We start from the raw sequence: 21,810 nt of genomic DNA, 5'->3' as shown, positions 1-21,810 counted from the left end.
AAGCAGTCATCAGACAGCATGGTACCTAAATTTTTCCCCCGTGGTCAAGAGATTTATTTACATGCTTCAGCAGCTGCTCTCATTTTGACAACTACCATAATATAAATTATATGTCTTTTTGCTTCTATGACCCACAGTGCCTTTAAATAATGCCATGTTTGCATTAATCTTTGTTATATTTCAAGGAGCTAAAGCAGTTTGTCAGCTGTGCAGAAAAAGCAGTATGGTAGGGATACTGGTCACCAAGTAAATGTTCAAGCAAATATTCAAAATAATTTGAATTCATGGCAAAGGTGATTTTTAGATAATGGTGTTTAAAGTTTGGTTTGTTAACATTTTTGAATCAGATCAGTGATTCTGTTTGCAATTATTACAGCAAAGCAGAACTTTTGAAATACCCCAATCTTGCTATAAAGTGAATTTGATTTGCTCAGCAATAATGGTTGATATACCTTGTGCTGCAGGTTTGAATGACAATGAGTTGGATCCAAGGAACTGTTAAACAGCAGAACTTTCATTTAGTGCAAGGGGTTTGTCCACTGCTGCAAGGCTCGTTGGCCAGAGACAGTCTAGCAATATATAAAAATATATTGGTAGTTTCTCTATCATGCTGCTTGGTTTTTTCTAAATTATATTGTTCAATTATTTTGTACTTATGAAATGTTATATCAATATAATAGCACTAGTGAGAAAAGAAATGCAAACTTCAGGTACTTACTTCATGAACTTTTAAAAAATCTTACTTATGTTTTGTCTTACTTAAGTTCCAGAAGACCCACCTCAAAATTTTGTCAAAGGCAACATTACAGGAAAATCCTTCTCAGTTTCTTGGGAGCCCCCAACCATTGTTACTGGAAAGTTTAGCTACAGAGTTGAATTATATGGACCATCTGGTAAGTCAGAGTCAATGTAATTCTGTTTACCTTTATTCACATTCTCTTTTAGTTTTTAAAAATGAAATTGGAAACAACTGCAGTATCTATAGCTACCCTTTGAATTAATGAAATTATTTGACTAGAATTGAGGAATGTTTCCACTGTGCCTTTTTTTGAGGGGGGTGGGTATGTGAAAACTGTTGTATTTAATGAACTTCTTGTTAGTTGCATTTCCTTCAACAGCAAAGAAAACATGACAACATGTAACTCTGCTGAAATAGGACATCTCAGTTTATACTGAGTGACCCTGAAGATAATTTACATATTCTGATTTAGCACATATGTACATACCAAGCTTCATCTGACTTCAGTTCTGACCTTCCACATCATCAGTGTAGCATGTAGCCCTACTCTGCAGTACTCCTATACCACAATACTCCCTATATATGCATTGCAGAAAAAACAGCTAAAAGAAATGATGAGCAGAAGATGCTAATTTTTTGTAACAGGAGTGTAGCTTTGTTGTAATTAGTTTTTAAATTTTACAGATATAATAATGCTTATTAAACTGTGCTACAGATGTGTCATAAATGAATCAGTAAACCTTAATAGTCTTTAGTTTTGTCTTTCAATTACCATTAAAACAGCTAAATTAGTATGTAGAACATTTTTTTTAAGTGTGTATGTTTATTTCAGGACGTATTTTGGACAACAGCACAAAAGATCTCAAGTTTAGCTTTAATAATCTGATACCATTTACAACATATGATGTTTTTGTTGCTGCTGAAACAAGTGCTGGGGTAGGTCCAAAGGCAAATCTCACTGTTTTCACTCCTGCAGGAGGTAAGTTCTATTTTTGCTAACAAACGAGATAATGCTTCATACATTATATTTAAGTTTGTCTTCGGACTTCTAGTTTGCAAATGCGGCTAAGGAAAGTAGGCATATTTATATTTTAAATGTTGATTAGCACCTGGTTAGCAGTTACCTATGGTCCACAACTATGTAGTATGAACAAGCATGGCTGCATCTGTCCTTTTCACGGCAGTTAGACATTCAGCACATGGTGGTCTTTTGTGACCATGTTTGGTCAGGGAGATGTGCACTTTAGATATATGTCAGTGTGAATGGAGCTTACTTTTCACTCTGGTCCCAGTCCCCATAAACATACATCAAAGCATCAGCTAAGAAAGACCAGCATAAGAAAGAAGACACTTCTAAGAACTGCTGACCTTTGTCTGGTTTAAAGGAAACCTTCCAGCCTGGGCAGTGATTTAAATAAAGTTATGCAGGACTCCTGACAAACAGACAAAACACCACTACAAGCTTGGAAGTAATACTGAGAATCTGGAAAGAATAAAAACAGAGATGAGGTTTAGCAAGAGGAATATTAAAAGTAGCTGGGCTGGAGAAGTAACAAATTCCAGTAATTGCAGTAACACTGAACATTCAGAAATAATACCTGGTATTGGAAAGCCCTGTTAAGCCTCAAATATTCCAAACAGTCATGCACAATATACATTATACATTAAAGTGGGGGAAGGCAAGAATCCAAAGGAATAGAGTCAGAGGGGAAGTAGTCATTGTAGCTACCTACTTGTACATGTCGCACAGGGGTCCAGCTCCCAAGGCAGGGATGGATGCATCTAGGCAAAAAATAGTTCAAAAGCAAGAGTAAGATCCTCATCACAATGAATAGGAACTTAAGCAGCTGCACAAATGGTTTGGAGCAGGTCAAAAGTGTGATTTGTAGACAGATTCATAATCTAATTGGCTCTAACAGAAAAGGAGGTAGGTCAGAGTTAATAGGTAATTCATATAGAAACAGGGAGCTGGAAGGAGCCATATGGGCTATCTAGTCCAACCGCCTGCTCAGTGCAGGTTCATCCCTGACAAGTATTTGTTCAACTAATGCTTGAAGACTGCCAGTGAAGGGGAATTTCACTACCGAACTATTCTTAATGTTAAAAAAATTCTAATATCCAGCTGGTACCTTTCTGCTCACAATTGTATACCCACTATTGTGAGTCCTATCCTCTGCTGCCAACAGGAACAGCTACCTACCCTCCTCCAAGTGACAGGCTTTCAAATACTTAAAAAGAGCATGTCCCTCAACCTCCTCTCCTCCAGACTGAACATTCTCAAGTTCCTCAGCTTTTCCTCATAGGGTTTGGTCTCCAGGTTCCTGATCATCCACATCACCTTTCTGTGTACCTGCTTCAACTGTATTAAGCATACCAGGTGTGGACTGACTAATGTGGTGTGCAGCAAGACTATGGCATCTTGCAATTTGGATGTTATGCCTCTGTTGATTCTCCCCAAGATCACCTTAGCCTTTTTCGCCACTACATCACACTGGCTGTTCATGTTTAGCTTATGTTTCACCTGTACCCAAACATCTTGTTCACACACACACTGCTATCCAGAAGTGTACTCCCATCCACTATGCATGCTTCTCATTTTTGTTACTCAGATGTAGAACTCTACACTGATCCTTGTTGAGTGGTGTGTCTTGTTCTGGGGCAATAAGATCTTCTGAGATTAACAGCTCATTGATTAATCACATGAGAGGTACTGATTAATAGCCTGATTGCATGATGGTGGACAAGGCTCCTTTTATATTGAAAGAGCTGTTTTTCTGAGTAAGTGTGATGAGATTTGCCAAATCTGCTCTGCTTTCTCCTGCCTTTGTTGTGAAAATGGACCCAAAACTCTGTTTTCTGGCTTTGTGAAGGAAAGAAAGATGACACTGTTGTGACTGGAGATGCAGAGAACAGAGGGAAACACGGGCAATATTTCTGCCTCCTCTGCAGCTGTTAAAGGCGCCTGTTAACAAATCCAGGCCTCTTTCTTCCCTGCCCACCAGAGCTAAAAATAAAAGACATGTCATTCATGCCCAACACAATTCTCCTGAAGGAGAATAATTCTTGTAAATTTTTGCTGTAAAAATGATGGGAGGTACATATAACGGCTATTTGCTAAACCATTTGGATTTGTCTCTAAACAATTAGCCTAAGGGACTGAACGTTGGGAATTCTTGGTAGATAGTTTGAAAGGTTACATTACTGCATGCTATATGCAGGTATTCAGAAAGGGGCTGTCATGAATAGTTGGGTGGGAGAACAGCTAGGGTGATTCCAGTACTGGTTGTTGACCTAAATTCCAGATTAATATGCTGAACAATGTATTGTGGCCATGTGTGTAATTCAAATGATTCCTGCCATGACGGAAGCATCATTTGTGCTGCTCAAAGGGCCAATTTCCCACACCAGAGCAAGCCTCACAGCCCTGGGACATCCTTGCTTCCAGTGCCCTGCTTTGGGTACCAAGATAACTGTGATTCATACTATTATGTTTGAAACAGCTGTATATGTCTAGTGCATTAGAAACATGGATCAATATGAGTAATTTTGCATGTGCCTGATTGTTTTTCCACTTTCCGTTCCAAAAATTACTCTGAGTTTTTTAAAAAAAGCAGTTTGGTCATTATGTATGAAAGCAATTCAAATAGAAACTGGTTTATAATAATGTGTTCCCTTTGATAAATTTATCTTGATCTTACTCCCAACCTGTTTTTTTAACTCAGTGAACTCATATCCTAGAGGTTCTGGTGGCAAATTCTGTAGGCAAAATAACACAAAACGTGAATAATGCCTCTTATTTACCAGTCCCTTTGTTCATTAATTGTAAGTCTCAGAGAAAAGGGAAGGCTATAAATGAAGCAAGAAATTAAAGTTTTTTGGACAAGCAGAACAGTTATCTGGCCAGTAGATGGCAGTGAACATTAAACTGTAACGATAGGTCTTGAGAAAAGAGGCTAACTTTACCTTTGCAACTATGAAGCTGACACATGGTATACTGATAGGAGCACTTCCAATACAGATTGCATTCTTTATGCATAAAAATTATAGAGAGTTACAAGTGAGGGATCAGCAAGGACTTTCAGGAAGTGTCCCATTTCCCCTTTCCCACTATTTCCTCTTTACCTTCCCTGAAGGTTCCCATAGCTTTCGCTTTTTCCTATTTGCTTCCTATCTACGAACCAACCTGTCTGTATCTAAGTGCATGCCTTCAGGTTTACTTCCTTTCCTCTCCCCAGCATCCTTTTTTGGTGAAAATGATGCATGGTGCTGGCCCTTGTGCTCCATCAGGTTGAGTTCTGCAGTACCAGCCTCCAAGCTGAGTTCTGAGATGCCAACACCCAGGCTGGGTTTGGTTGTTTGGTGGTTGCAGCTGCCAGGCTGGGCCCAGGTGTATAGTCTAGGCTGCTGCCACCTGGCCCAGCTATAGAGTGAGTGATTTCATTGGGCTTTGCCCAGTTGCATAGTGGAGAACTGCAAGGACTTGTGATAGGATCCCCTTCCCCGCAGTTTTCTCTTTTTCATTGTATATCCCTCTCTTTTTCATTGTATATCCCTCTCTGCATTGTATATCCCTCTCCTTCCTTCTTCCTCTTTCCATCCTTACTTTTCTATACTTCTTCTTTCCTTCCTGCCCACCCACCAGCCAACTTTTTATGTGCCCCCTATCTTCAGCTATATATATTTACTTAATTTATATATTGCTTTTCTCCACAGTAGAAACCATCATTTTCCTCTTCTCCATTTTATTTTCTCAACGTCCATGTGAAGTGTAGGTTAGGCTGGGAATCTAGATATTCACCCAATATCATCAGGTGAAATTCCATGACAGAGTAAGGGTTCAAACCTGGGCCTCAAAAATCCCACTCTGGCATTCTAACCTCTGCAACAGGGTGGCTCTCAGCTTTTCCTCTTGTTCCCCTGGCAGCCCATTCCCTGGCAGCCCATCCCCTGGCAGCCAAGTTGTTAGTTTATTATTACTGCCTTTAGGCCAGCCAAGGCTAAGTTGTGAAAGATGTGTGGAAGCAAGTTGTTCAGTCAAGTTGCACAGTAGACACTCCTGAGCCTAGCACAGTCACACATGTTGTGTGGAGGCTGTTGGTAGATCCAGACATGTTATGTTGCATCAGGCTGCAGTCACTTATACACTTGGGTAAGTTGAGCAGGGATTGGCAGGGAGGTCAGCATAGCCCTGGAAAGGTCCTTTCCCCAGCTTCTATTGATAGAAACCAAGGCTTGAAGGCTGGCTATGAACATAAGAACATAAGAACTAGCCTGCTGGATCAGACCAGAGTCTATCTAGTCCAGCACTCTGCTACTCGCAGTGGCCCACCAGGTGCCTTTGGGAGCTCACATGCAGGATGTGAAAGCAATGGCCTTCTGCTGCTGCTGCTCCTGAGCACCTGGTCTACTAAGGCATTTGCAATCTGAGATCAAGGAGGATCAAGATTGGTAGCCATAGATCAACTTCTCCTCCATAAATCTGTCCAAGCCCCTTTTAAAGCTATCCAGGTTAGTGGCCATCACCACCTCCTGTGGCAGCATATTCCAAACACCAATGACACGTTGCGTGAAGAAATGTTTCCTTTTATTAGTCCTAATTCCTCCCCCCAGCATTTTCAATGAATGCCCCCTGGTTCTAGTATTGTGAGAAAGAGAGAAAAATTTCTCTCTGTCAACATTTTCTACCCCATGCATAATTTTATAGACTTCAATCATATCCCCCCTCAGACGTCTCCTCTCCTCATAAGGAAGGTGCTCCAATCCTTCAATCATCCTCGTTGCCCTTCTCTGCACTTTTTCTATCTCTTCGATATCCTTTTTGAGATGTGGCAACCAGAACTGAACACAGCAGTCCAAGTGCGGTCACACCACTGCTTTATATAAGGGCATGACAATCCTTGCAGTTTTATTATCAACTCCTTTCCTAATTATGGAGTTATAGTTGACTAGTTACCCCACAATGGGATCGCAGAGGCATTCATTTCCTAAACTATAAGCACTGCTTCTATCATTTGGGGAGATTCTATCCCCCACTGGGATCCTGGCTAACTTTAAAAAAAGCCGCTGCTGATGTAACTTTGACATATACAACTCTGTATACCTAATATTGTCCATATATGACACTGTGTCATGGTCTGACTGGTGACTGACCAGAACAACTGGCAGTTCCAAGCTAGGAAACACACACACAGGTCAAACTGTCCAAAGTCCAGCATGAAGAGTCAAACAGAGTCCAAAGAGTAGTTCAAGAGTCAGAGTACAAGACAAGGTAACAAGAGCATGCTAGCAGGTACAGGAACAGGTCCCGAGCAGAGCTACAGTAAGGCCAGCAACACATCCAGTGTTGGGATCCTAATAATTAAAAAAACTGGTTTACCCCCCCCCCCGCCTCCACCCCACATCCCCCCAGCTGCCATCTTACCTGCTATGGAGGAACTTCTTGTGGGGGTGGAGGGGGATAATGGGGCCTTGCCGCCGCTGCTCTGAAAGCCCCCTCATTCCACTGGGAGAGGGGGTGATGAGGCTTTTATGCCATAAAGCAGCCAGGCACCTTGCCACTCTGAAAGCCACTTTTAACAACTGGTTCACCAAACTCAACAAAAAATTAGGCACCAGTTCTGCCAAACTGGTGCAAACCAGCTGAATCCCACCACTGAACAGACCTTTCTTATGTAGAAAAGCATCTGCTAGCCCTTGTTGCTTTATATTGTGCTGGGGCTAAGTAACTGAGATCCTGTGGCCAGCTTACAGCCACTGTGCAGCCAATCTATCAGATCTCCTGCGCTCTGCTAGCTCTGAGTGCAGTCGCTGGCACCTCTTTTCCAGTGGAGGGGAGCGAGGCTGAAGGGCTGCATGCCTCTGGTGTCAGTAGAACCCTCTGAACCAGTTCAGCATCCCTGCTTTCACAGAAGATGGTCCTGGGACATAGTAAACTGTGCTGTCTGTCATCTCTGGGCCTGTTGAAAGTGCAGATGCAGAATGCCAGTCCTCTATTGGTGGAGCTGCAGGTCTCCTCATCCTCACCATCGGCCGACTCCTCTTCCGCATCATTCTCATCCTCATGTTCTTCAGCACTGCTGTCAGCCTCAACTGGATGGAAGGGACAAATCATGGCACCTTGTATGTTTAGGTCCAAACTCTGACAGGTATAGAGAGGCCATGTATTCTCATGTTAATACAGATGTTAAAATTTTATTCCTGATTTTTGCACAAATATGTCCAGTTACCTGATGTTACTTGAGTATCTTTACACGGTACTTGACTGAAGAATTTAAGTATTTGCTACAGTGTTTAGTTTATATCATATGTATTATATTCAAGTTCCAGGATCGGTATTTGATTTGCATGTAGCCGAGGTAGCAGCAACCTTTATTAGAATTGCTTGGAAGAAACCACAGCAACCAAATGGAATCATCACTCAGTACAGAGTAAAAGTATTGCTTGAAGACACAGGGGAGATTCTTGAAGATACAATTCTTACAGAAAAAATTCAGGTGCTTTGATTTTAAATTAGTTACTAATTGGCATACATATGACCCCTTGTTCCTCATTGTAATATAAAAATTGGGAAATTGCATGACTGTATCCAAAGAGTTTTTCTCATTTTTTTGCTTTTCATTTTTAGAACGTTATCGAATCTGTGGATGTAGACATGATAAATGACAATTCACTACCATCTTTTATGTGGAATAAAATACAGACTGCAAATGAGTTATATGAAGGTTCAGCTGATAATTTTCCAACAGAGAAACCATTTTCTCCAGTAAAATTTACAAGGATATCCAGTGATGATTTGCCAGTTGTAAACGGAGTTTCAGAATTACATTTGGTTTCCGGTAAGTGTTGCTATTTTGCCTGTATATACTTCATAGGTCAACAGACACTTTTCACATACTTGATCTTTAACACAAAATTTAGCCAAGTTCTTGAATCAATTTTTTGGATACCAACTGTACTGAAAGCAAATGGGAAATGCCACACAAGCAGAAATTGCTAGCCTCTTGTCACCCAGTTGACCTTTCTTCCTAGAGAAAGAAGATGCCAGAGCCATTGGAGAAGCTCCATAGACAATCAGTTATTACAGTTGCCAAGACAGGTGTGATTGGAGGAGATTAACATATCTCCATGTTTAGTACAGACCTTAATTTCTCCCTGAGCTTTTGACTAATAGGTTTTCAGATGTCACTGGAGGTAAATAGATCAAAAAGTTACAAATCTGCTACATGGGGCAAAAAACAGGTGGACAAGACCCTGTGTCACAGTGAGGTCATTAGCACATTCACTTACATAGCATTATCAATGGAGCTTTTTTCTTGACTAAGTATGGATATTTATGACCCATTAAATGGTTGGCTGACAGATGCAGGCTTAAAATGCCTTTCCAAATTGTTGAAGTGAAGGCATTAAACAAAAGGCAGAAGACCACATTCTGATTTTATTTACATTCCATTGAAGCTCATTTGTAAATTGAACCAGAACTTTGGGTTACTTTTGAAAACATACCCAGTCTTCTTGATTTTATACTACTGACCTTTTTACTGACACACACACACACACATATGTATGTATGTATATATTCCATCTAACATTGTGGGAATAAGTGAGCATTTTCTTAAACTTAGTACATTCTAAGAAAGGAAAATGCTGAGATTCTCATTGTATATATTGTAGCTCATATGGTTCAATGCTCTATCCTACTCAACATTAGACTTTCTTTTGCATTGTTTTTGCTTTGTGATAAAAATGCGCTTTGCTACTGATCAGTGTGGCAATAATTTTGCTATTTAATATATTGGTAAAGCAACAAAGTTTTCCTTTTTAAAAAAATGTTTAGCATTGACGACTGATACCATCAACCTTTCAGCTAAGCAGCTGTCATATCTTGTAAAGGAACTCCAACCTTTTACTCAATATTCAGTTGCTGTGTCTGCTTTTACTATCATTGGAGAAGGACCACCAGCTATTCTCATTGTGAGGACAAGTGAACAAGGTAAAATTTTATGACTGAAATAATTTCATGCTGGCAGCTCTTTATTTCTCTGCAGATTTTTATTGGTTTAATTCCTTCACACATATTAACGGGCCTGTTTTTTTCTTCAGTTCCAAGCTCTGTAGAAAATATAAATTATAAAAATATCAGCTCATCCTCTATTTTGCTGTATTGGGATATTCCACTAAACCCCAATGGGAAAATAATACATTACACAGTTTATGCAATGGAGCTAGATACAAATAAAGCTTTCCAGATGACAACATCAAATAACAGCATCTTGATTACAGGTAGGAGTCTTTTAAAAAATTTAGAATGGTAACTGCAAATTTATGTGAATCAAACATCTGTTTCCATCTTTCTGTATTTTTGCTTTCTGCATGCATTAGGAAATGAAACTTTTTTAAAGCAATGGTCTCATTGTTGTGCATTGTTTCAGCCAACTCTAGCTCTGGACCTCCTAAACTTCCATTTTTGTTGGACTTGGAAAATTCAGTGCAGTTGTGTGGAATTTCATTGTGCCAAGTTATTCTGTCATTGACATTTTCACTTCAGTCATTTCTTTTTTCCCTATAATGTTAACGGTCCACCTAATCCTACTAAATATTGTATAACCATTTAAGACTGCCCAGAATCCAAAGAATCACTCCCCTTTGTTCCTTATGCTTGAAGCAGGGGTTGAAACTGTGTTTCTTGTACAACAGCCTCTCCCCCTTCCCCCATCCCTTTCCACATATTTATTTTAAAAATGAAGGGATTTGATATGACATGGCTATTTAAGAGGAGCAGAGTCAAAAATCCTACTGGCCATACCCACGTAGTGTTTTGGTTTGGGGGGCCATAAAAATAAAGTTAAAATCAGCTTCTCCAAAGAAGCTCATTGTACAAGATTAACAGTTCAACTTAGAGTTATTCCAGTTTAAACTCAGTAATTTCAATGGGTCTTGACTGGAATAACTCTCTTTAGGATTGCATGATAAATGTCCTTTTAAGGGGTAAAAATTGTTACATGTCCTTCATGTTCTCAATTGTAATTTCTTCAAAGAGGACATGTTTTGTCCTTTAAATATGTAAACCACATGAAAATGTGAGCATGTGGAAAGAAACTTAGAATCAGACTCTCTAGGAACTTTTTCTGCTTCATCCCTATTGTAATGAATAGGCACTGTGCAGTTATGCTTTTAACAGTTGATGGTCTATGGTTTTTTTTTCTCTTTCCAGGTTTAAGAAAATATACAAATTATAAAATGAGAGTAGCTGCTTCTACTACTGTAGGAGAAAGCGCTCTGTCTGAAGAAAATGATATTTTTGTGACAACGCCTGAGGATGGTGAGCATGCTCTTGGTAATTTTATTTGGTATGAAATCACCAGTAAAAAGACAATGGGGTACAGTGTCAGAAGCCAAACAAGCACTCAATCACTGTACCCTCTGTCTGTTCACCAGCAGAAGGTGTGGTGATTGAGTGTTTGGCCCATTATGCATGGAACACTTACCTTGGGGCTCTTAGCTGCCCAGTGGGGCTGTAGTGTGGTCTTATTGCATTTCTCTGTTTACATTCAAGGAGGCATTCACTGACTATTCTACAGCTTGTTTGCTGAAGTCTCAACAGACCTCTGTGTTTCCTGGTTCTCTTAACTCTGCCCATCAACTTCCTTTTAAAGGAACAGATCTCATCACACTCAGTAGTTTCAAGATTGCTGGCTTGTTAAAGCCCTTTAAATTGCAGTTGTATTGATATACCTGTGATTTCAGTTATACCGATACTGTAGTGCCTTTCCAAAAGTATCCACCCCCCAAAAAGAAAGAGGCAAAGCAATTCCCTGAACCACACTTTGCTGAAGAAGGGGATGATGTCCTAGAATTTATACAATTCCCATCAGCCCCAGCCAGCATGGGAATTGTAGTCCATGAACATCTGGAGTGCCATAGGCTCGCCACCACGGTTATAGATGATTAAAGTTCTGAGTTAGACCAGTGGCCTGACAGAAGGGTATATATTTGAGGAACTACCATAGCTTAGTGACAGAGCCCAAACTTTGCATACAAAAGTGTCCCAGGTTCAGTCCCTTGCAGAAGTGGAATACCATACCTCACTATGCAGTTTACTTTAGATTACACCTTGATACTCAAGGTTAAGCTAGATATGACCTGCAAGATCTGTGATTGGGCTTTCCCATGATTTTTAAAAAGGACTCAAAAGACTGAATAGAAATCCTTTAAATATAATCTTCAAGAAATGGGTTTGTATGTTTTCTGACTTACAGAACCAGATTCTCCACCCCAAGATGTCGAGACACTAGAAGTGACTGCAACAGAAATAAGCTTACGATGGTCACCCCCAGAAAAGCCTAATGGGATCATAGCATATTATGAAGTTATGTATGACAACTCAACCACTTTAATTATTAAAAACACTACAGGAACAAGTCTTTCTTTAACTGGCTTGACCCCATACACTCTCTATAATATTTCTGTAAGGGCGTTCACCCATCTTGGTCATGGGAATCAGTCATCAACCCCATTGTTCATCAGAACAGCTGAAACTGGTAAGTGCAGAACTTTGGACTTTTGCATGACTGGGGTCTGGCAATCCCAAGAATAGTTACTAGAAAGTAACCCCCTCTGAAAACAACAGGATTCACTTTCACAACATATACTTGTCCTTCTTGGGTGAAGTATCTCCTTTTGCAGTGCACAAATTAACATCTTGGAGTGCTTACAAAATATGATATAACAAACAAAAGAGCTACATAGACTATGTAAATCAAAAATGTACATTTATTGCACAAATATTGCTTTTGAAGAAAAGCCGCCATGCTCCCATCATCCACAAACAATTGTAAAACTCTCTTTTTAGAATTAAAGAGAATACCTGATTTGTTTTTTTAAACAAATTCATCCCTAGTGGATCAGTGAAGAAGCTTGAGGACAAAGAGGTCCCACCATAATTTTAACAGATTTTGAGATTTAAAAGTTGCTCAGCCCATGAGGAGGGAAGCAAAACTGAACCTGTGCTTCCAAATTTGATAGTTTGGGGCTTGGTTGAATCAAGGAGTTGAATAAATTCTTTGGTGGTCAGGAGTGACAACACTTTAATTCCTGTTGTTATTTCCTTGGAAGTGCCATAACAATATCAATGATAATCTGAAGTTTTAGTTACAAACGCTTTTTGCCTGCTTTTCTTTTTCCTTTCAGTACCAGAATTTCCCCCACAAAATATAACCTACAAGAACATCTCTTCTACAGAAATAGAGTTATCATTTCTTCCACCATCTGTTCCCAATGGAATTATACAGAGTTATGCTATATATCTCAGAGAGCCTGGTGGGACTGAGGAAAGAATAATTAACACCACCCATCTGTCACTGAACATTACAGGTGATGACTATCAGAATATACTATTTAAAAATGGATTGTGCCCTTGCTTTCTTACGCTGGCCCCTTTCTATCATATAATATGTGATATCATATAGTACATGGCACCTTTATTTAAAATATTTTAATCTATCTTTTGATTGTGGTCTGCAAGGTGACTTACAGATCATAATTAGAAACACCATTGTATAAAACAGCCAAAATAATCAGTATTTCAAATAAGCCCTGCTCCAGTGTCTGGAACTGTGAATGGGCAAGACAGATCTTTCTACAAACCTGAGAAGGGGCCCAGGTTTGCAGACAAAGCTGAAATCTAAAAAAAAACCCAACAACATTGGGTGGGGGTTAAAATATGAAAATAATAACAGGATCACTAGTAGCTTTAGGCAAGGGATTCCCTTTTTTGCTGTTGCTAGATAACCACAGCATTCCAGGCTTCAGTTTCTGTGAATAAAAGGCAGGGAGAGGAGGCAGGATCTGCGAGCAGCAAGTTCTTCACTTTGCTGTGGAAGCTCACAGGAAAGGTAGCTTTTGGGTGGGAAGGAGTTAGTGTTGCCAATCCAGTGGGAAATTGCTAGAGATTTGAGGAGTAGAGTTTGGAGAGGAGGGGTTTGAGGAGGGGAGGGACATTTTTCAGCAGCCAGGGTTTTCAGAGCAGACCACAGTTCCTGACAGTTTCAAACAAACTTTTATACATGTTGGAAGCACACACATGTGGAATTTATGTTCCACTAGCTTTAAAGCTTGTTTGAGGCCAGTGCCCATCCAAGTTCTGGTTAGCTTGGTGGATGTTTTGTACAGGATTTTTATCAATGTTATTAAGGTCTGTATTTCAAATACTTTGTGGTACTTTTGTATTCTGTGTAGTTTCAGACCCATATTATACTTATAACAAGACTTTATTTGAAAGTAGACAGCAATTGCTGCGAGTCTTCTTCAGTGTAATTTCTTTTGGGTTGTACTGCGTGTACTGATCCCCACTTAATTCAAATAGTGTCCTCAACTAGAGTCAGGACTTTCTCTGTCCTGGATTGGGCTGGTGGAACCCTCTGTCAAATGAGACCAGGCCCTTGCGGAACTTTCCTCAGTGTTGCAGGGCCTGCAAGACAGAGCTGTTCTGCCAAGGCTACAGTTGAGGGCAGCAATAGATATGTTTTCATCATAGCTGACCTCCCTTTCTTTCCCTTCTTTGGCCAAATTCCCACTGCAAATTTAATCTAGATACAACCAAGTTTCAAAAGAATCAGCACCTTTTCATCCAGGTTCCATCATCCTCACTGCAGCATGTTTCTAGTGAAGACATCTAGGTCTGCCCCTTGGGGGGTTGCCTGCTGTCAGGGGTGCAATTGTTAAGCTAGAAGCACCAAAGTTTCAGAGTATCTTTAGGAGCCCCTCCTGATGATACCACCCAGTTTTGGTGAAGTTTGGTTCATAGGGGCCAAAGTTATGGACCCTCAAACACGTAGCCTCTACCTCCTGTTATATCCCATTGGAGTGTTTTTTCAAAAAGGTGCATATACAAGCAGGTCCAGGAAAATCCTGTGATGGGGGTGGGGAGCGCCAGAAATGGGAGTGATCTGTGTTCCATGGTTCAGCAGTGGGGAGATTACGAGGAAACCTGGATATTTCGTGTGACTATCCCAGGATTAATCGCCAGTGGGAAATCTCCCCTTGTTTGGTTATACTGAAGGGTTGGGAGCTTTCTGAGCTGTCCAATCCTTGGTTGGACCAAGGACATTTGTATATGTTTTCCTGGGTACTGTATTATAATTTAATGTTTTTATACTGTTGTGAGCTTACTGTGGCTGGGGAGTGTAGGATAAAAACCAAATAAATAAATCAATAAATAACACCACCACCCCAATAACAAAAACTGGAAATGATTTAAAATTTATGTGACAGCTTTTGCATTCATGATGTGTAAAGAATTTTTCAGCACTCCGTACTTGTGAAAACACTACAAATTATATGTAGTTATCATAAACATTAATTATAATGTATTTAAGGCAATATTCTTTATTCAGGTTTGAAAATATATACAGACTATACAGTTGAAGTGTCAGCAAGCACTTCAAAGGGTGAAGGTGTTCGCAGTGAGCCCCTGAACATACTCACTGATGAAGATGGTGAGTCGTCTATTATTGTACTGTTGTATATTATATCTGTACTATATCAAGTAGGAAAGTCTCTGAATTAATTGGCTGTACTGTACTGGTAAGATGGCATGGGATTTTTACTTTTCTGTTGCTTGGGGTGAGAATGTTTGCATTCAGTCTTCTATGAAAAAGGAAAAGTTGATACAGAGCCCTTTCATCCAGGAGCTACTTTGTGTGGCAGTTTGAAGACTTAGGAGATACCCCATTAGAATGTCGGTCTCAAAAAAGCCCTGTAAATATAGGAATTTATATTTAAACAGCGCTCATCGAGGCAAAATTAATTGTTGCAAAACATGAAAAGTAGGAGGCAGTGCAATGAAAGGACAAGCAAATAAACAAATCTGTTTACAGTGTGTCACGTTATAAACTTTCTTGCAATACAGATTGTTCTAGGCATAATTCCAAATGTTTCACAGACTGGCTAAAAGCTGTACTTATGTTCCAAATTTCCATGCATGACTACAAGCATGGCTTGATTTTCTGATACAATACAATGCAGTTCTGTGATATTTAAGATAAATATGACTAGGTGATACTGCGTATGTGTTTCATTATCAGGAAAATTATAGAAAATTCTATTGTTTCAGTTGAATGACTTGAACTGTACAGTGCAATTTAATATATATTTAATATAAAGATAAGGAGTTACTTTATATTGAGTCATATCAACCATCTTGATACATTTCCAAGTTATATAGCATTATATATATATAACATAAATTCCTGTTAACTAAAATCTTGAGTAAATTAATATGTAAAATTTTGTATGAGAAACAGTTGCTCTACCATTCAACTACATTCTGAATTTTGAAGAATTTTAAGTTGTATCCCCCTTCTGTATAATAATATTGATGTCTTGATCTGATTGATTTTTAATTGTCTTGAGTCATGGCATATTCTAAGATCACTCTCCCACGTTGGTAAATGTGTTATAAAAAATAAGGCTCTTTTTAAAAAATTGAATGAATAGATTTAAATGCTGCATTCTACATTTTTATCCTCCATCAGAGACATCCTCATCAATTTTCCCTCATCCACTGGAGCTTAATATAATTATTTTCGGTCTCTTTGGTCCTCTGGGGGACTGCACTATAGTTTATATGGGTTCACACCCTTAAAGTTTTTGCTTTTATTATGAAGAAAAAGTGACAATAATGTATTCAGACAGTAGGTGAATTATTGTGACACGCTCATTACTCCATTCTCCCATGAAATATTGTTTTCCATCAAATCACAGAAACAGATGTCTTAACATCACCATGCAAAATTATCCTTTATCGCCTCACTACAAAAAAAGTCCCAGCTATAATGCCAATCTGTGGTATAGAAGACCCTTTAAAAATATGTTTCAGCTGTATTTGAAATTATAGCTGCTTAACTAGATGTTGCCTCCTCCCTTTACAGCTCCTACGTCTCCTCCTCGATTGCTTACAGTAAAGCTGTTGTCTGGTGTCATTGTGAAGTTGTCATGGAAATCACCTCTAGAGCCAAATGGAATCATCCTCTATTACACAGTTTATGTTTGGTAAGATTTGATCTGGAAATTTTTTTGAAGAAAACTATTGATCTGTCACTTACCAGGAATGTAAGCCTCCCCCCCCCCCCCAGTCTTTGTCATTTATATGATTGCTATGAGTGAATATTAGAGCATCACTTTAAACAACTTGCCCTGTGTACATCTAAATTAAGTTTTTGAAAGGGGGTAAGTACAATACTTGTTAGCTTCTAAATTGTTTTTGGAAGTGGGGTAAAACCAACATATTTTGCCACCTTCCAGCTGCTGTACTGCACAAAAATGCATCCCACAATCCCTTGCATAGCTGCAGTAGATCCTTTTTTATTTTTATTTTTTGCATTATAGTTTTCAATATACCTCAGCATTCTTTGCAACATCCCTCTTACTTCCAGACTGGGATATAAGGACTCAGGGATCTCCATTCTTACTTGTATCTGATAAGGGAAGTTTTGACTCTCAAAAGCTTACCCCGAAAATCTTGTTGATCTTTAAGTCATTACTAGACTCAACTCAAACAGTAGGGCTGTCAAAAGGGCTGTCCTCATGCCCAACCCACCCTGCCATGAATGCAGTAGACTCCACGAGGAGGTCTGGAGCAAGGCACTGGCTAATACAAGCGGGGAGGCAAGTGAGAAACCACAAGGACTTGCAGGAGACATCTAATTTTCCCTCCTCCATTATTTCCTCTTTTCTCTGCTTTTTTCACCTTTCCCCTCTTCCTTCTCTTCTTCCCACCTAACAGCAACCTACATTTATCTGCTACTCTAACTTCAGCTTTCCTTCTTCCTTCCCCAAAAGCCTCTACCTAAGAAACCTATTGTCCAGTTATGTGGCGCCAGTCACTGGCCAGGCCAACCTTACATGTTTTGGAATCTTCAAGGACTGTGTCAGGGGGACCTCATCCTCCCCTGTATCCCTCCCAGCACTATTTCTTCTTTTCCTACTCCTGGTAATTCCCATATCCCTTCCCATTTTTCTGTTTCTCAGTCATTCATCTACCTATCTTCTGTCTCCAAACCAGTCTCATCAATGTTTATTATTTATTTACTTCATTTATACTCTACCTTTCTCCTCAATGGGAACTGAAGCAGTGTACCATTGTCTCCTCTCTTTCTTTTTCTCCTCACAATAACCCTGTGAAGTAGATGAAAGTATGTGACTGGTTCAAAAGCATCCAGTTAGTTTCCACAGCAAAATGGGGATTTGAACATAGGTCTCCCAGATCGTACTATGAAGGCTGAACCACTGTACCATTTTGGCTTTAATAGTAGCAAGCAGTCAGGTCTGGTTGGGTCATGCAGTAGTATCAAGTCATCTAAAGGCTGCTGCCCCAGCTAGGGTTGCCAGTCTCCAGATGGGACATGGATATCCACCATAATTACATCTGAACTCCAAATGAAAAAAAAATGACTGATTTGGAGGGTGAACTCTTTGTCGTTATATACCGCTGAAGCCTCTCCCATCCCCAAACCCTGCCATCCTCAGACTCCTACTTAAAATCTCCAGGAATTTCTAACCTGGAGCTGGCAACCCTAGTCAGGCCTAGCCCCAATTAGTCCTTTCACAAAGGTCAAAATAGGTCTGAAAAGGACCCCGCTTCCTAACCCTCCCTTTTGCTGACAGGACCAAGCCTGGAATACTATAGTTGCCTAGCAACTGACACTGAAGGAATCTGTTTCTTAAACTTAAAGGTGTTCCTTTTTGTCATTTAGGATTTTTTAGCTCTTCCCAATGGGGTTTTTTTTTGTTTGTTTGTTTGTTTAGATTTCAGATTTTTCTACAAACCTGGAATATTTTTCAGATTTGTAGAAAGATCTGTCATGTCTGTTCATGGCTCCAATCTATCAGATTTAAGTATCCTCAGGTTTGGCAAACTTTGCTATGAGAATTATTATGGTTCACTTCAGATAAAGTGGTATACAGCAGCACTTATAAAATTTGTTATATGGGAAACTATGGTCTAGATTTTCTAAATTATTAAGATATCATTCTGCTTTTTAACTACAGATTACTTGAAACATTTTCCCTTAGGAATATAATGTCGAACAGAACCATTAATGTAACAGAACCCTCATTAGATATCACAGATCTTGAACATAACAATGAGTATAGTGTTTATGTAACAGCAAGTACCAGATTTGGAGATGGGAACATAAAGAGTAACATGACTATCTTCAAAACATCTGAAGGACGTAAGTATAATACTGCAGTAATCCTAGAAAATTAAAATGAAATGTAGAGATTTGGTTTACTGAAAATTGTTGTACCAGTGCACAGTAAACAAATAAGAGTCTAATGGGAACCAGAAAAGTGAGATAATTTGATAATGAAAAAATATTTTTGTGGATTCTGCCTGGCACAAATATAATGTCTTTAGGATGTTATAAATAGCAACTCTTCCCCAAAATGACTTCCTCTCAAATTGGGTTTTTCAAAAATCTCTAAACTAGTGATCTTTCCCCCTCAGCTCAGGTTGATGATGTGTCCTGCCTGCTGAACAAACACAAGCAGGCAGGAAACAATGTATTGTTGAAGGCTTTCATGGCTGGATTCAACTGGTTGTTGCTGGCTTTCCGGGCTGTGTGGCCATGGTCTGGTAGATCTTGTTCCTAACGTTTCACCTGCATCTGTGACTGGCATCTTCAGAGGTGAAGATCACAGAGGGAAGTGTGGACACAGTGTGTAACAGATTTCCCTCTGTATTGTCGAAGTCTTCCCTCTGTGATACACCTCTGAAGATGCCGGCCACAGATGCAGGCGAAATGTTAGGAACAAGATCCACCAGACCATGGCCACACAGCCCAGAAAACCCACCAGAACCAGGCAGGAAACACTTTATTTCTCCCACCCAAACTTCTTACTTTTGTTTCAAAGCATCACTCGCGCTCATAGAGCTGTAGCAGATTCTTCCTTGAAAGACTTTCTCATGAGGGTTTCCCCTCTGTTTACAGCTCATCCATTTGCCAGTTAGTTTTCACTGTAGGGGGGGCAGATAAAGTTTGTTTTTGCCCAACGCATCCCATTATTGCATGTGGGCTTTGTTTTCCCTCTTTGAGGGGGCTGGTTCATGCTGCTACAGCAACACATTCAAGAAGCTGCAATATATGCATATTTGTATTGCAGTAGCTTTACAGACATCCCACAAAACAAAAAAGAGAGGAAAAATGATATGTGAATGGGATTGCTGGCATCACAAACTTTATTCATCTACTTTTTACAGTGAAATAGCAAATGGATGAACTGCAAGCAGAGGAAACCTCCATGGGGAATCTCCATGGAGAATCTGCTGCAGCACACAAAATGGTGTGAACTGTGAAACTGTGAAACTGACAAGAGCTCAGTTCAGCAAGCGGGGGGTGGGGATCTGTTTTGACGGCAATGCTTGTGTTTTCCTGTGCTGTGGGAACACAATATGCCAAAATGGATCTTTTTATAACATCCTAAAGAGGTTGTATTTATGCTGTGCAGAATCCACCTTTGTGTTGGTTATACTGTAATATGGCCTAGAGATGGATGAGTCCTTGCACAGCGAGCAAATCTGAACACATGAAGTGGCTTATACTGAATCAGTCCATTGGTCCATTAAGGTCAATATTGCCTAATCAAACTGGCTGCAGTTCTCAAGTGTCTCAGGTAGAGGTCTTTCATCAACTACTTGACCTTTTTAAACTGGAGATGCCAGAGATTGAATCTGAGACCTTCCAGTGTTTTGAAAATGTTATCCATGCTTCCCTAAGACCCACATAGTTTGTTGGTGTGCTGATTCTTGCCTATGCTCACCATTTTTCCTCATTGGATACATATGAAATTATCCACCTGAATATGACTTTCTAGCCACACCCTCTAATAAGCAAGGCAAGAAAACTTGCCTAAGTAGCCAAGAAAACAGTTACTTTTTCTAAATGCTAAATTGTTACAACTTTTTTCAGCTCCAAGTGATCCTCCTAGAAATGTCCGGTATACAAATCTCACCTCCTCATCAATATGCATTTACTGGAACCCTCCTCAAAAACCCAATGGGATTATACGGTTTTATTCAGTTTACTACAAAAATTATTCAGACACTTACATACAGGTACATCTTTCTATTCTTATTTTCTCAACCCTCCAAAGTTTACTCATTCTTTTGTTACTTTAACGTATCATGAACAAAATAAGTCTAAGAAATGTCACTCTATTTAATATTTAATTATGGGTATGTTTTGAGCACAATGATAAGGAAAATAAAATGCTATTTAGTCTTTATTCAGTGTTTTAATGTACACCTTAAAATAAATGTGATCTTTACCTTTTACTTCATTTAGCACAGTGTGGAGGTCTTCACTGAATTTATAGACTGCTTGCCTACCTCAAGTGGGAAGGAAAAGGGGTAACAAGCACAGAATATGATACATCATCAGCCTTTTAACTTTATAAATAATATGTCAATTTGACACATTAATATTGTATTATTAATATTTATTGTCTTCCTTCTATCCACAAAAATTCAATTGTGCATGAGTAGAGAAGCTATGAGAACATCTGCTGTTCAGTTTAAAAAGTAGCTTTTCCATTGAGAAGTTAGGAATGTTGCAGAGAAAAATTCAAAGAAACATTGATAAAACTATGTGCAATCTGGGGAAAGATACCACTTAATGCCAGTATAAGGGGCAGTTACTCTGGTGGCATGGCAGAGTATACTGTAATATGGCCTAGAGATGGATGAGTCCTTGCACAGCGAGAAAATCTGAACACATGAAGTGGCTGGGACCGGGGAGCAGTGCTGGAGCACAGCAGAGGAGTAACTGCTCAACCATAGCTGCAGCATGATCTGGTGCAGGGGCTCAAGTCAGTGCAAAGGGGACATCGCTTGGGGGCAGGGCAAATGGTAGTCACCTTTCTAAGAACTTTCAGCCAAGGAATGCCCACTTGTCTTGGTGCAAACTTTATGCCCACCAAATCTATGGTGTAGCCCAAAGGAATCATAACAGCAAGTTCCCAAGCAGCAGTAGAACTGGCTAAGTAGCATCAGTGCCATCATGCCCACAAGAGGC

The 21,810-nt window shown here is 39.6% G+C and overlaps 1 protein-coding gene across 1 annotated transcript in view; it reads left to right on the top strand.

Annotated features, from left to right (window-relative positions):
* The window catches only part of PTPRQ (protein tyrosine phosphatase receptor type Q), a 135,379-nt gene that overhangs the window by 37,628 nt on the left and 75,941 nt on the right, over positions 1 to 21,810 (top strand). The window contains exons 16-28 of the mRNA XM_048501555.1: positions 765 to 893; positions 1,572 to 1,718; positions 8,060 to 8,232; positions 8,364 to 8,574; positions 9,573 to 9,728; positions 9,839 to 10,018; positions 10,950 to 11,057; positions 11,995 to 12,276; positions 12,926 to 13,108; positions 15,130 to 15,231; positions 16,666 to 16,786; positions 18,809 to 18,969; positions 20,707 to 20,852. Of these exons, the coding sequence (XP_048357512.1) occupies positions 765 to 893; positions 1,572 to 1,718; positions 8,060 to 8,232; positions 8,364 to 8,574; positions 9,573 to 9,728; positions 9,839 to 10,018; positions 10,950 to 11,057; positions 11,995 to 12,276; positions 12,926 to 13,108; positions 15,130 to 15,231; positions 16,666 to 16,786; positions 18,809 to 18,969; positions 20,707 to 20,852 (2,099 nt within the window). The remainder of the gene's footprint in view (positions 1 to 764; positions 894 to 1,571; positions 1,719 to 8,059; positions 8,233 to 8,363; positions 8,575 to 9,572; positions 9,729 to 9,838; positions 10,019 to 10,949; positions 11,058 to 11,994; positions 12,277 to 12,925; positions 13,109 to 15,129; positions 15,232 to 16,665; positions 16,787 to 18,808; positions 18,970 to 20,706; positions 20,853 to 21,810) is intronic.

This window comes from Sphaerodactylus townsendi, linkage group LG06, assembly GCF_021028975.2.
Source record: "Sphaerodactylus townsendi isolate TG3544 linkage group LG06, MPM_Stown_v2.3, whole genome shotgun sequence".
Classification (NCBI taxonomy): Eukaryota; Metazoa; Chordata; class Lepidosauria; order Squamata; family Sphaerodactylidae; genus Sphaerodactylus; species Sphaerodactylus townsendi.
This window is presented reverse-complemented; position numbering and strand designations above follow the sequence as displayed.